The 13,431-nt window shown below is 54.1% G+C and overlaps 1 protein-coding gene across 7 annotated transcripts in view; it reads left to right on the plus strand.

Moving 5' to 3' along the window:
* Positions 1–13,431, plus strand: part of RUSC2 (RUN and SH3 domain containing 2) — a 54,383-nt gene that overhangs the window by 39,955 nt on the left and 997 nt on the right. For 5 of the 7 annotated variants that reach the window (XM_069476568.1, XM_069476570.1, XM_069476571.1 and 2 more), the window contains exons 2-10: positions 869–2,965; positions 7,754–8,395; positions 8,641–8,826; positions 8,997–9,137; positions 10,618–10,694; positions 10,895–11,069; positions 11,160–11,265; positions 12,092–12,138; positions 12,571–13,393. In XM_069476568.1, the coding sequence (XP_069332669.1) occupies positions 937–2,965; positions 7,754–8,395; positions 8,641–8,826; positions 8,997–9,137; positions 10,618–10,694; positions 10,895–11,069; positions 11,160–11,265; positions 12,092–12,138; positions 12,571–13,393 (4,226 nt within the window). In that variant the 5' untranslated portion in view covers positions 869–936. Of the gene's footprint in view, positions 1–868; positions 2,966–5,107; positions 5,122–7,753; positions 8,396–8,640; positions 8,827–8,996; positions 9,138–10,617; positions 10,695–10,894; positions 11,070–11,159; positions 11,266–12,091; positions 12,139–12,570; positions 13,394–13,431 lie in introns of those variants that run through there. The other 2 variants (XM_069476573.1, XM_069476574.1) reach the window with 2 other exon arrangements.

Genomic DNA, 13,431 nt, shown 5'->3' on the forward strand with positions numbered 1-13,431 from the left:
CTGGGCTAGACAAACATTAAGAATGTTGTATGCCTGTCACGTTTGCCAGGCCTTATGTGGTGATGAGTTAGACTGATACAAAGTAGATAAAAGACCCCCACCCCCTTTGAGGAGGAAGAGGTTGGCAGCAGCCACACTTGCAGTCAGCCTGTGCCCAACTCCGTCTCTGCATTCAAGAAGCTCCAGGAGGGTAGTGAGGACGGTAAGAATACTCAGCCACAGTCATCAGAGAGGGACAAGTATTCTGGGGCTCATAGGAGGAGAAAGGGGGTCAGAGGTAGCAGTCACTTGGTCAGATGATATATTTAAAAATACGTCTCTTGTAAAATTAGAGCTTATTGCTATGAGTACATGATATATTATTTATGACTTTTCTCCTCATCTGTAAACTTATGTGCCATAGCTGTGTCTAAGTCATCTCTATATCCGCTCAGTGCCTTGTATCCTTTTAGACGTCCTGATTGTTTGTTCTTAGTTACGTCACTATTCGTACTTTTCTTGTGCTCAGGACTAGTCGTTGTGCACTGCTAAGCGTAGGGTCCTTGAAAGAGAAGGGGAAAGTGCTGCCCCTGAGACTCCCAGACCTTCATATGTGGCATTACAAGGGGCTTGGCCTTTTCTAGACTTTTATCACAGTTGGATGCCAGGTGACCTTAAAATGAAGGGGGACCTCAGGAGCTGGACCTATCAACACAGAAAGTGTGGTGGGGTCCCCACCCGCGCATCAGGCTATGTGATCAGAGCTCCACCTCGACGGAGCCTTTTCTCCTCTTGGGCTCTTCTCCATCTGAAAATTATGTGGGGAAGGCCATGTCCCTGACTTCCAGGGAGGTGACATTAGGTTCCCTTTCTTTCCTTCTCTCTCCAGGTGCCAAGCTCTCCTGATGAAATGTGTTCTGCCCCACTGGGCTCTGGGGGCAGTGTCTGGTGCTGTTGATGCCCTTGTTCGAACTTTCCAGAATGGATAGTCCCCCAAAGTTGACTGGAGAGACCCTCATCGTCCATCACATCCCCCTGGTGCACTGTCAAGTTCCGGACAGGCAGTGCTGTGGAGGGGCAAGTGGAAGCAGTGGGAGCACGAGACCCAACCCCTTCTGCCCACCCGAGCTGGGCATCACCCAGCCTGATCCAGACCTGGGACAAGCTGACTCCCTGCTATACAGCAGCCTCCACTCTGCTCCGGGGGCATCTGCGCGGCCTGCAGACAGCACCAAGAGCAGGGATCGGGATGGAAGAGGCCCCGGGGCCCCCAAACGACACAATCCCTTCTTGCTGCAGGAAGGTGTGGGTGAGCCTGGACTTGGTGACCTGTACAGTGACAGCATTAGTGACAGTGTCACTCAGCAGTCCTTCCACCTGCATGGCACTGGCCAGCCCACCTTCCATCTATCCTCTTTTCAGCTGCCACCATCTGGCCCGCGAGTGGGCAGGCCATGGGGGGCAACACGCAGTCGGGCTGGAGTGGTGGTGGGGCAGGAACAGGAGCCAGTGACGACCCTGGATACCCAGCAGTGCAGCACTGGCCGCTGCTGCCGGCCAGAGCTGGAAGCAGAGACCATGGAGCTGGATGAGTGTGGGGGACCTGGAGGGAGTGGCAGTGGGGGTGGAGCCAGTGATACCTCTGGCTTCTCCTTTGACCAGGAATGGAAGCTCAGTTCAGATGAATCCCCAAGGAACCCCGGATGCTCGGGCCCAGGAGCCCAGCACTGCCGCTGCAGCAGCACCTCCAGCCAGTCGGAGGCGGCTGACCAGTCCATGGGCTACGTGAGTGACTCCTCCTGCAACAGCTCAGACGGTGTGCTGGTCACCTTCAGCACCCTCTACAACAAGATGCATGGCAACTCCCGTGCCAATCTCAACTCTGTCCCACAGTCCTGCAGCGACTCTTCCTTCTGCAGCCACTCGGACCCGGGCGCCTTTTACCTGGACCTGCAACCCTCCCCTGCTGAGTCTAAGATGTCCTGTGAGTCCCACCACCCTGAAAGTGGAGGAAGGGAAGGGGGCTATGGTTGTCCTCATGCCTCATCTCCTGAGCTTGATGCCAACTGCAACTCCTACCGCCCTCACTGTGAGCCCTGCCCGGCTGTGGCTGACCTCACAGCCTGCTTCCAGAGCCAGGCCCGTCTTGTTGTAGCCACACAAAATTACTATAAACTTGTCACCTGTGACCTGTCCTCCCAATCATCCCCAAGCCCCGCTGGCTCTTCCATCACCAGCTGCTCTGAGGAACACACCAAGATAAGTCCCCCACCAGGCCCTGGCCCAGACCCAGGCCCCAGCCAGCCCTCTGAGTATTACCTATTCCAGAAGCCAGAAGTCCAGCCAGAGGAACAAGAGGCAGTGGGTTCCTCAGCAGAAGCTGCAGCTGCCGTGGGCCCCCCTGTGCTCGAGGGGCAAGTGTACACCAATACTTCACCCCCCAACCTCAGCACGGGACGTCAGCGCTCTCGCAGCTATGACCGCAGCCTCAATCGCAGCCCTCCTGTCCGCCTGGGCTCGCTGGAACGCATGTTGAGTTGCCCAGTACGCTTGAGTGAGGGCCCTGCAGCCCTGACTGGGCCTGGCTCCCCACCCCGGAGGGTCACCTCCTTTGCTGAGCTGGCCAAGGGCCGGAAGAAAGCTGCGGGCTCTGGCTCCCCCCCACTTCGAGTGAGCGTTGGGGACTCCTCCCAGGAGTTCACACCCATCCAAGAAGCCCAGCAAGATAGGGGGTGCCCAGCGGATGAAGGCACTCGATGTAGCCATAGCCTCCCACCCATGCCCTTGGGGCCAGGCATGGACCTACTTGGCCCAGAGCCCTGGTCTACCCAGGGCTGTCAGGGCCCCCAGTCCAGTGAGATGCCTCCTGCTGGCCTCAGAGCTGCTGGGCAAGGCCCCCTGGCCCAGCTGTTGGATCCAGGGCCTGCTCTCCCAGGGAGCCCAGCCAACAGCCATACCCAGAGGGATGCAAGAGCTAGAGCTGACGGTAAGGAACGTGGAGGTTGGCGAATACCAGGATATGTGCATGACCTCCTCAGCAATAGGTCCCTGCCAGCCACCCATCCATGCCCCGAGAGGTCCTCAGCCTAGTCTGTTCTCTCTACAGCAGGGCATGTCCCGCAGTTACAGTCCGGGCGGGGGCCAGGGGAAGATAGAGGATCCAAAAATACACTGAGGAGATAAAAATCAACAGGACTTAGAGGCTGAGGTACTGGGAAATGAAGTATTCAGAAGGCTGACTGGAACGATGATGATACCATGGATAGGGACTGTAAACACAGAAGTAGATTAACTGGAAGAGGGACAAGGCATGAGTTCAGTTTGGGACTTCTAGGAATTTGTAGTGCTTAAGGGACAACCAAGGGATATGTCCAATAGGAAAACCACACTGGGTGTCAGTGAAATTTATTCTTTGATCAGTGATTGTGGCCACTCTCCAAAGAGTCGGAGACCTGACCCTTGACCTTTAAGTTCCAAGTGGCCTCTGTGGGCCAGCTCTTTCCCTATTTATTTCATTACATTTTAAGTAAGTATTTTATACTAGGCCCCATGTTAAGGTGGTACTGGTGACAGAGAGATGAGAAAGACAATCTCTGCTCTCAAGGAATTCCAGCTGAGGATGGAAACAAAAGGAAATGGCAAATGAAAGTGCAGAAACAGCAGGTACACTATTGGCCGGTGAGAGGGGTATCTGAATCAGACTGCAGTGCCAGGCAGGACTGCTAGTACAGTGCGCATTTAAGCCCGGTCTAGAAAGATGATCAGGATTAGGCTTTGTGAAGACTTGTAAGAAGAATGTTAAGGCTCATAGAATAGTCTGTACAAGACCACAAAGGCACTAAATAGCTTGATGCTTTCCAGGAACTGCTAATAATTTGGTATAACCACAGTGGGATGGCGTGGAACCACTGAAGAATTTTAGTTGGAGAAGTGGTATTTGGCATTTGTTTGTTTTGGTTTGGTTTGGGTTTTTGTTTGCTTAGTAGCATGTTTTGATTTGCAGGTGGAAGGTGGACTGGAAGGGGTCTCCCTAAAAGGCAGGAGAGAGCACCGTGTAGACTGGAAAGTGGTTGGAATAAAAGTGGTAGCTGAGGCTATGTGAGTGGATGAGAGCATCCAGGGAGAACGTGTGGAGTCGTGAAGGGAACAGGGGAATAGGGGACTTCAGGGGTGAGCGGAGCAACCCTCAGAAGAAACTGAGGAGAATTAGCCAGAAAAACAGAAGAAAAACCAGGAGAGAGTGAAGTCACAGGAACTAAAGGAGGAGAAACTCAAAACAAGAATTAGGTTGAACCAAATGGTTCTAAAGAGAAATCACCTGAGATAAGGCTTTCTCTCCTGAAAGCAGCTCTGGGGGGCAGAGAGGGCGGAAGCCGGGCGGGAGCCAGCGGTTTGGAGGAAAGGGGAGGGAGCAGGGCCCAGTCCCACAGCTGTGCCGTGGCCTGGGGCAGGGTCTGTTGGTTCACACAGAGAGGGGCTGCCCTGGGGGCAGGGCTGGGAGGGAGGTCTCTAGGGAATTGGCCTTTGGAGCCCACTGCCTTAGCCTGGGGGTGTGTGTGGTGGGATGCTGTGGCTGGCATTCCGAGCCCAAGAAAAATCCTGGTCAGAGCTGGGAGGAGAGGCTTTGAAAGTGCTCCTATCAGACTTTGCATATCAAGATGCTGCTCTGCCCCATAAGTCTCCAGTCTTCTCTTGATTCTGTACAGCTTTTTTAAATCAAAATATAAATGACATTTCATCGAATTTATGAATGACAAAAGACGAGACAGGTTGATCCAGTCTGGAAATGACAGGAAGAAGCTGAGAAGCCTCTCTGGGATCCTGAGCAGCAGGATCCAGATTCAAAAGGATCTCAGCAGATCGGGAAAGAACAACACTAATAAAGCAGGGGCCGGTGTGAAGAAGTTTGACATGCAAGCCATACTCGGGTTGCTTCGGGATAGTTAATTGATTGCAAACTCAGAATGAGTCAGCAGTTTGGCAGGGCTTCCAAAAAGTTAAAATGACTGGATCCACGCACAGACTCCAGGAGGGAAGAGTGCCCTCCTCTGAGCCAGTGAGTGCTCACTGGCGCTCCGCTGAGTCCTGGGCACATTTCAGGAAGGAAGCGGGACTATCTCACCTAGAGACGAGCAGACTCAGGTGAATATGGTCTCTGTCTCCAGTTTTCTCAAGGGCTGTCACGTAGTAAAGTGAGATATCTTATCTGTATTCACTGAGGGTAGAGCTGAGACCCGTCCCCATGGTGGCCCCTTTCTTACCTAACCTTATTCCTCGGCTTCAAACCATATCCTGGGAACTTAGAGGGGATTTAATTTCTTAAAAAGAGTAGGAATACACGGTCTAATTCAGACATACTTTCTACAGAGGGGATAATAAAGCTATGGTGGGGATGCCCTAATCTGATAGCCAGGGTCAGCTCTGCCTTGACAATTGATATTTAAAGAAGTGGAAAGGAAGGAGATGTTCCCGGTGGGAAACAGTGTGCCTACAGAGCGGGGTGGGGGAGTCAGTGAGGATGGCAGGTGTGGAAGTTTGGGGGAGCAGCCTAATTTGTGGCAGCTGTGGGCACCAGGCTCGCCGAGAAGATCAGACTTTATTCTGTATGCAATAGGAACCACAGGAGAGAAAATAAAATCCGTATTTCAGGAAGCTATCTGATTTAAGTAAGAAGATTCTGGATGCAGTAAGACTGGCCTAAATCGAGAGTGACCATGGGTACTGATTCATTTAACAAATCTTTATTCAGTACCTACTATGTACCAGGCTCTGTTCTAGGCACTGGGGATCCAGCAAAGAAAAATAAAAGATCTCACTTTTCTGGACTTCTTATGAGGAATAATAGGCAGTAAACACATTATAAAAAGATAATTTCTGGTAGTGCAAAATGCTAAAAAGAAAATGAAAGAGCGTAATGGGATGGAGAGCAACTTGCCGAGGGGCTCCGGTGGTCAGAGACCATCTTACTGAGAGGATGATGTTTGAGCTGATGCCTGAGCGGTGAGAAGATTCCAGGCAGAAGGAACAGCAGCTACAGAAGGCCCGAGATATTAATGAACTTGGCGTAAGGACAGAAAGAAGTATGGCCGGAGCACGGTGAGCAAGGGAGAGTGACAGAGGCTGTTCTCTAAGCACAGCCTGGGGATGGCAGGAGGGTGCAGTTTGAAAATGGCCCCAGGAGTGATTCTGGAACACCCCCTAATGGGGTTGTGGTCCCCATCCCCTACCATGCTGAAAAGAAAAGATGAGGGACAGCAAGACCTGGCCTGATACTATTTCCTGTGTAGCATAATGTAAAAAGAACATTGGCTCCACAGTCATACTCTGGCTTAGGCAGAATTCTAGCTCTGCCACTTCCTAGTTGTGTGACCTTGAGCAAATGACTTAATCTCTCTCAATTTCAAATCTCCCGATCTATCAAGTAAGAATACTAATTCCTGCCGCACACAGCTGGTGCGCAGCCCTGCTGGCGAGCCACAGCCCGGGTTTTAGGCCGTGGGAGTGCTTGTAGCGCCACCTGGTGTTCATTCTGATGTTTACAGTACGCGCAGCGTTGTGGTAGAGGCGCAGCGCATGCTCAACACCGTCCCACCGTGCATGGTCCTGGGGTGTTGTGTTTGGTTCTGAGCCCCATGTTTTGAGGGACATTGACCTGAGGACTGGCTGAAAGAACAGAAGAAGCCCAGCCTGGGGGAACTCACCTCTGTGCAGAGGGAGCAGACATGGACTCTGTGGTTCCAATGATCATGAGGGGAGGTGGACAGGGATAACAAGGAGGCTGGCTGTGAGTAAGGAAATATTTTATTATGGCTAGATTTGCTTAAGAATGAAATGTGCTGGCATTGAGTGGAGACAGGGGATGATGAGCAAAATCTTGAAGTCAGTAACATCCTGACACCGAAAATCTCCCAAGTCTTTAGGCCTTAGGAACAAAGATGGTGGTTCTGCCATGACAGAAGTGGAAGCATCAGGGAAAAGGAGAAAGATGATGGAAGAGCTGTTTTGAAACAGCAAATTTTAAGTGATAGCAGAGCCCTAAAGCAGAATGATCTAGAGACCAAGGGGAGGGTCACGGCTAAAGCTGTGGGTTTGGGAGTCATCTCTTTCAAAGTCTGAACTTAAGCTGTGCCAAGGAAAAAGTGTAAGATGAGATGTAAGAATTGAGCCTTAAGATATACACTGTTGGAGTCAAGAAAATGAAGAGGGGCGGGGCATGGTGGCTCATGCCTGTAATCAATTCTAGCACTCTGGGAGGCCAAGGTGGGAGGATCACTTGAGGTCAGGAGTTCAAGACCAGCCAGAGCAAAAGCAAGACCCCATGTCTACTAAAAATAGAAAAATTAGCCGGGCATGGTGGCCTATGCCTGTAGTCCCAGCTACTCGGGAGGCTGAGGCAGGAGGATTGCTTGAGCCCAGGAATTTGAGGTTGTGTGAGCTAGGCTGACGCCACGGCACTCTAGCCTGGGCAATAGAGCGAGACTCTGTCTCAAAAAGAAAAAAAAAAAAGGAAGAAAGAAGACAAAGAGGGACTGAAAAGCAAAGAGGTACAAGACAGTTCAGTGTCATAAAAACCATAGGAAAAGTTTTACAAAAGAAAGCGAGAACAGTGTCCCATTCCACAAACTTGGATTACTTGTACTCCATTCAATTGCTACAACCCAGATCCTGCCCATCTTTCCCCTTTCCCCAGCAGACGCCATCTCCTATCTCTGCTTCTGTGTTTTCTGTCGTGGGTTTCATTGTCTGACTGACTCCTCCATCCCTGTTGCTCCAGGGGGTGGTGCTGAGAGCCGACCAGTCCTTCGCTACAGCAAGGAGCAGAGGCCAACCACGCTGCCCATCCAGCCCTTCGTGTTCCAGCACCACTTCCCCAAGCAGCTGGCCAAGTCCCGGGCCCTCCACAGTCTTTCCCAGCTCTACAGCCTCTCGGGCTGCAGCCGTACACAGCAGCCCGCCCCACTGGCTGCTCCTGCTGCTCAAGTCCCAGCCCCAGCTCCCTCAGGGGAGACACAGGCATCTACCCCTCGAACCACTGGGAGAGGTGCCAGGAAAGCTGGGCCGGAGCCAGAGACCTCACGGCCGTCACCCCTGGGCAGCTACTCCCCCATCCGTACTGCTGGCCCCTTTGGGCCCAGCACTGACTCTTCTGCCTCCACTTCGTGCTCCCCTCCCCCAGAGCAGGCCAAAGCCCCAGAGAACCTACCCCCATGGAGCCACTCCTGTCCTCCTGCTGTCCAGCCTGCCACCTCCCAGCAGCCACAGAAGGAGGATCAGAAGATGCTGACCTTGGCTGAGTACCGACTCCATGGAATAGGAAGCTTGCCGCCCCTGGGCTCCTGGAGATCTGGCTTCAGCAGAGCAGAGAGCCTGGCCCAGGGAGGTGGTGAGGGCAGCATGGCGTCCAGGCCCAGTAATGGTATGAGCTTCACCACCCCAGCCCCACCCAAGTACTCCTACCTCCCCTTTGAATGGTTTCTTATACTCCAGCCTGGGGTCAGCGGTTAAGGTGTCTGCATCTCCTTCCCCAGCATCGGGGATAGTATCCACACACTCCCAACCCTGCCGTTTCACATGGGCCCACTGGGTGTCATATCCACCCAAATGCTGTCTCCTGCTAACTCTTGCCTGTCTGTCTCTTCTGCTAACCCGTTCCACTTCCAGCCAACCACCTATCCCCTCAAGCCCTCAAGTGGCGGGAATACAGGAGGAAGAACCCACTAGGTCCACCTGGTTTGTCGGGGAGCCTAGACCGAAGGCCACAGGAAGCTCGGCTGGCCCGGAGAAACCCCATCTTTGAGTTCCCTGGCTCCCTCAGTGCTGCCGGCCATCTGCACTGCCGGCTGAATGGTATGCGGGCCAGGTTTCCAGTGCACCCAGGGCAGGCCCTGCCACGGCTGGGAAGGGCTAGAGAAGGGGTCAGTCCCAGAGGAACATGTCTCCGAGAGGAGGCGGCACTGGACTGAGCTGCGACTCTTGGAGTGAGAGTGGCTCAGGATTGATTTTTCTCTTCTTTCCAGGTCAAGGGGTGAAGCCGTTACCACTGACCTTCCCTGACTTCCAGGACCCCTTTTCCTTGACGGAGAAGCCTCCAGCTGAGTTTTGTCTGTCCCCAGATGGCAACTCAGAAGCCATCTCCATTGACCTGCTTCAGAAAAAAGGTGCATATAATGCCCAGCCAGGGGTTCTGCTGTCACTACCTGTTCACGCCTGTTGCCCTACTGTCCAGCCCTCCGCGCTAGTTCCCTGCCTTACAGCGTCAAGTGCTGGGAGGCAGTGGCAGAGCACAGGCACTGGGCAAGAGGTAGAAGTCTGCGAACTGTGTGTGCGAGTGAGCAAGGGTCATCTATCACAGTGGCTTACGAGTCGGGCTCCAGTCCCTTCCCTCAGTGAGCTAAGTCCAGTGAGGGAGGCGGCCACGTAAGGAACGAATGCCCGAGCGCTCGGAGGGGCGGAGGGGCGGCTGAAGGCCCTGGAGCGCCTGGCCGCTTGGGTGAGCATGTTGGTGACATCTACTAAGATGAGGGCTGAAAGAACCACTCTATTTAGCAAATAAGCAACCACTGAACTAAGCAGTTTCAGCGAGGTGGTGGGGAGAGAATTGAGCATAATTGTGAGCTGAAGGGGAGGAGCCTGTGCAAAGGGAGAAAAGCGAAGGTGAAGGTCCTTGCAGAGACAGTGGGAGATTCAGAGCTTAGAGGGAGGAACCTGGGGCCAGAGGGAACAGCCACCTTCCTCCAAGAGGCGAAGGGAGCAAGAGGGCAGGATGTTGGGGAGGTGTAGATACGATACTGTTGTACGTTTTGCAGGGAGAGGGAAGTTGAAGGAATTCATGATCGGGCGTCTGTTCTCTGTGTGAAGTAGAACCAAGGGCTAGAGACGCGGGTAAAGGTTTGGACGGCAGCTTGGGGGTATAGCAGATGCTGTCAAGGCGCATGTCAAAGAATCACCCTTGGCCGGGCGCGGTGGCTCACGCCTGTAATCCTAGCACTCTGGGAGGCCGAGGCGGGTGGATTGCTCAAGGTCAGGAGTTCGAGACCAGCCTGAGCGAGACCCCGTCTCTACTAAAAATAGAAAGACATTATATGGACAACTAAAAATCTATATAGAAAAAATTAGCCGGGCATAGTGGCGCATGCCTGTAGTCCCAGCTACTCGGGAGGCTGAGGCAGTAGGATCGCTTAAGCCGAGGAGTCTGAGGTTGCTGTGAGCTAAGCTGACGCCACGGCACTCACTCTAGCCTGGGCAACAAAGTGAGACTCTGTCTCAACAACAAAAAAAAAAAAAGGCGCATGGCAAAGAATCACCCTTGTCTGGCACTGGGGCGAGCAACTTGGGTTTTCTTCAGGTCAGTGACCTGATTTCTCAGAGTGGAGAAATCCAGGATCAGTCCACTGGGGCTGGGAACTGAGGAAGTTGAGGGTCTTGGCAATGGTATTGCTGATGTGGGTCCAGGCTCGGGGGTAAAGATAGGAAGGGCTTCGGAACTGGGCAGAAACAGAAAGGGCCAGGCCTGGACGTTTGGAGGAGACTCATGTACAAATGCAGGGACTGAGAGTAAGCGTGAGAACCCTTCCCCATTCCCACTGAGTTGGCCAGGGACTTGCTCAGGAACCTGTCACATCAAATTCTTCCTTGCAGGGCTGGTGAAAGCCGTTAACACCGCTGTGGACCTCATTGTGGCCCACTTTGGCACAAGCCGGGACCCTGGGGTGAAGGTAGGCAGGAAAGCGTGGAGACCCAGGCTCTGCTGTGCAGACCTCACTGGCACCTTCCCCTGCTCTCTCGCATTTAGAACCCGGGGTTGGGTGCTTGGGGATGGGGATGGCAAGAGGGAAGCAAGAGGGTGGACTGAGTGGTGTGTGGGCTCCGAGTCAGGCTTCAGGCGACCTCCTGCCCTTCCCTACTGCGTCTTCAGGCAAAGCTGGGAAACAGTTCCGTGAGCCCCAACGTGGGCCACCTGGTTCTGAAGTACCTGTGCCCTGCGGTCCGGGCCGTGCTGGAGGATGGGCTCAAGGCCTTTGTGCTAGATGTCATCATCGGGCAACGTAAGAACATGCCATGGAGTGTGATTGAGGCTTCCACACAGCTAGGTAAGTGTTGGGTGGCAAGGTGGGGACCCCAGGCTGAATTTAGGGTTCCAGAAATTGGTTGTGTGATCTCCAACCCTGGCTTCCTCCCAGGCCCATCCACCAAGGTCCTGCACGGCCTCTACAACAAAGTCAGCCAATTCCCAGAGCTCACCAGTCACACCATGCGCTTCAACGCCTTCATCCTCGGCCTGCTCAAGTGAGTGTGTGGAGCAGCAAGACGTCCTAAACCAGTGGTCCCTGACCTTTCTGGCATCAGGGACTGGTTTCATGGAAGACAGTTTTTCCATGGACAGGGGGTTGGAGGTAGCTCTGCAGCCCGATCCCTAAGAGGCCACGGACCGGGGGTTGGGGACCATAGCCGTACACAACCAGTCCTCTACCTGGGCTCTGTCTGCCTCCTGAGGAACCAGCTCCCTCAACGGAGACAGAAAGGGCAGATCTGCACGCTCTGAGGCCAGGGCTCAGGCTCACTCTCTCCCCACCTGGCTGTCACCCCTCAGTAGGTCACTGCTTTCCTGCTGCACCCATGACCCTCTGACACTCATCACCAACGTGGTCTTCTGCTTTTACAAATCTATAATCTGGCTTATTTGGAAATGAGTTGGGTTTCTGAAGTTATCTGGACCTTATAAACCCTGATCCTCTCAATTCCAGCACTGCTTCCCAATCCTGCTTGGCCCTAAGTCCACGTTGGGACCCACCTCGTAGTATTAATTTTTTCTCAGGTGTGGGCCCAAGTCATCCCCTCCAGCCGTGAGCCGCCTGTCCTTTCACTCAGTAGCTGCCCTGACTCCATCCTAGGAGGAAGTGATTGGCTTGTGAATCATATGTTCACCCTCCCCACATCCCCACTGACTTTCTGGAATTACATTACATGAAATGAACCAGGAATCATCCCTACCATAGAAGGGAGCCATTCACCTATACTTCCTCCCTGTGTCTGACCCCCTGTCTCGGTCTCCTTTGTACCTTATCATCTGGCTGTATAATAAGGCTCAGCTCTCTTCGCTCTCTCCCTACAGCATCCGGTCCCTGGAGTTCTGGTTTAATCACCTCTATAACCACGAAGGTAATGCCCAGAACCCTGCTCTGTCTCACACGCAACATGGGCCAGACCCCAGAGGCTCAAAGGAGGGAGGAAGAGCTGTCTTTTCAGTTGCTGGCGGTGGGGAGGGAGGCCATGCAAGCTTTCATCCTCAGAGCTTTGAGCTTCTGTTTGAGTTAGAGCCTGGAGTCAGCAGGATGCTCAAGCAATCTGGAAGTCAGGGTGGCCAGGAACCCCAACACCGCTTCCACTAAACTCAAAGCCACCACCTGGGCCTGTGGAGTTAATGCACTGCACAGTTACAGGAGGCATCGTTTACATTGTAGTGCATCTAAGTTGCCTAGTACACAGCCTGTGCAGCTGTATACAGTGGCTCTGCCCAGGTTGTCTTTCAAAGTCCTCTCAGGCCAGGCTTTGCTTCTCTGTATGGATCAGTGCCTCTCTCTTTCCCCCTAGATATCATCCAGACCCACTACCAGCCCTGGGGCTTCCTGAGTGCAGCTCATACTGTGTGCCCTGGCCTCTTTGAGGAGCTGCTGCTGCTGCTACAGCCCCTGGCCCTCCTGCCCTTCAGCCTCGACTTGCTGTTCCAGCACCGGCTGCTGCAAAGTGGGCAGCAGCAGCGACAGCACAAGGAACTGCTGCGGGTGTCCCAGGACCTGCTGCTGTCTGCCCACTCGACACTGCAGTTGGCCCGGGCCCGGGGCCAGGAGGGCCCTGGAGACATGGACAGGGCAGCCCATGGGGAGCGGGTGAAGGGTGTGGGTGCCCCAGAAGGTGGAGAAGAGGAAGAGGAGACAGAAGAGGTGGCAGAGGCAGCTGGGGGCTCAGGACGTGGCAGGGCCCGCAGTGGGCAGGCTGGCTGGTGGTACCAGCTCATGCAGAGCTCCCAGGTCTACATCGATGGCTCCACTGAGGCTTCTAGGTTCCCTCGTGGCAGCAGCAACAGCAGCAGTGGCGGCAGCAGTGAGAAAAAGAAAGGGGCAGGAGGCGGGGGGCCTCCCCAGGCTCCACCACCCCGAGAGGGAGTCGTGGAGGGGGCTGAGGCCTGCCCTGCCCCAGAGGAGGCCCTGAGCCGGGAGAGGGGCTGGCCCTTCTGGATGGGGAGCCCCCCTGACTCTGTGCTGGCTGAGTTGAGGCGCAGTCGGGAGAGGGAGGGGCCCGCTGCCCCACCAGCAGAAAATGAGGAAGGGGCCTCAGAGGCTTCACCTGGAGGCATCAAGTGGGGACATCTGTTTGGCTCCCGAAAAGCTCAGCGGGAGGCCCGGCCCACAAACAGGTGAGAGCCTGCCTGTGGTGAGGACGGAGGGAGTCGGG

The sequence above is a fragment of the Eulemur rufifrons genome, chromosome 7, assembly GCF_041146395.1.
Source record: "Eulemur rufifrons isolate Redbay chromosome 7, OSU_ERuf_1, whole genome shotgun sequence".
NCBI classification, from domain to species: Eukaryota; Metazoa; Chordata; class Mammalia; order Primates; family Lemuridae; genus Eulemur; species Eulemur rufifrons.